General features: G+C 51.8%; 1 protein-coding gene across 1 annotated transcript; it reads left to right on the top strand.

Moving 5' to 3' along the window:
• Positions 346-1,092, top strand: LOC8056728. Its single transcript, XM_021451119.1, has one exon. The coding sequence runs from the start codon at positions 606-608 to the stop codon at positions 834-836; it is 231 nt and encodes a 76-aa protein (XP_021306794.1). The 5' UTR covers positions 346-605; the 3' UTR covers positions 837-1,092.

The raw sequence follows: 1,408 nt of genomic DNA, 5'->3' as shown, positions 1-1,408 counted from the left end.
ACTGAAATGGGCTAAAAGAATTTACTGCTGCTGCTGCTGGAATAGAACAGGGTGAAAGAGGGAGGTGGTCGAGTGCTTCTCTCCTTTCGGCTATATGCTTTGGTCCAAAAGGCAAAGCAAACATATGTTTTGACTTTTGACATGTTTTTTGAACGCCAGCAAAGTGGAGGTCGTTGAACCTCAAATCGAAAGAATTTGGGTTCTTCAGTTTCCTGACTTGACTTTTACTTCCAGTGAATGTTAGAGTCCATTCGTTGGAAAGTTTAAATGGTGCGATCAAACGAGACCAAGCCAGAATTTGAAACAAGACCTCGATACCTAGAGTGGAGTACTACCCAACTACGCCCCTTTTCCCTTTGTTTTTCTTAAATGCGCTCCTTTATTGTTTTTCTTTTTATTACAACAGGAATAAAAGGGAAAATGGGCCAAGGGGAGCAGTGGTCGATGCCCATGGGCCTTCTATAAATTCTCAGCTCCATTCGTCTTGGCAACCAGCCAACTCTGATCCCCAACCAGGCCACAACAAGTCAACGAGACGAGCTTCCCCTCCGGAACCTCAGGAGCAGAGCCGAGGGAGAGAGGGAGATCCCAGCAAATCCGCCACCATGTGCTACCAGGTGAAGTGCGGCACCTGCGGCAAGCCGACATGGGCGGGGTGCGGCCGGCACGTCGCGTCGGTGCACGCGCAGATCCCGGAGGGCCAGCACTGCGCCTGCCGCGGCTGGCCCGGCGTCGCCCCCGTAGAGAAGAAGGCCGCCGCCGACGATGCTGGGAAGGCCTCCGGCGGCACCGTCGCTTCCGCTCCCGCTCCCGCGGAAGGCGGCGCTGCGCAGTGAGATTGGCGTCGGCGGTTGGTGTTCTGTGTCCCCTGACGATCTGGGGTCGATTGAAACCCCTCCGTGTCCATGGAACGAAACGTGTGGTCGTCGTGCTACCAGCGATTGTATTGTATCCACTTCTCCGTGTTGCGTGGTCTAATTTGGTACTGTAATGAACACTGTCCGCACTTTGATGCGGATTGACCAAATAAATGTCTCATTCTTCACAATTGTGTAGTTAGTGCACTTCCAATAAAAGTTTAATGATAATTTTTATCTCTATTAAATAGCTTGTCAGCTAAATAAAATATTGATGTGGCATCATAATTAATGAAGAAAGAGATGAAAAATAGAGAAAACCGTTTCTTCGAGAGGAAACCACGTCGATTCTTGAATCGATGCACCAAGAAACGATAATTTCAACGTTGGGAAGAAACTAGTCGTTTTGGGGTCGTGATAGCTCGTCCGCCGTAGCTGGACGCGCTCACCCGACGCCATTGCGCGCACGGGCTCTGCTGGCCACGCGGTCGCTCTGCGCCGCTACGTGTGCTCGTCGATGGCCACCGCGCTTGCCCACGCCGCCGCTGTGC

Source organism: Sorghum bicolor, chromosome 1 (genome assembly GCF_000003195.3).
Source record: "Sorghum bicolor cultivar BTx623 chromosome 1, Sorghum_bicolor_NCBIv3, whole genome shotgun sequence".
Lineage (NCBI taxonomy): Eukaryota > Viridiplantae > Streptophyta > Magnoliopsida > Poales > Poaceae > Sorghum > Sorghum bicolor.
Note: the sequence above shows the minus strand (reverse complement) of the source record. Positions and strands in the feature narration are given on the sequence as shown.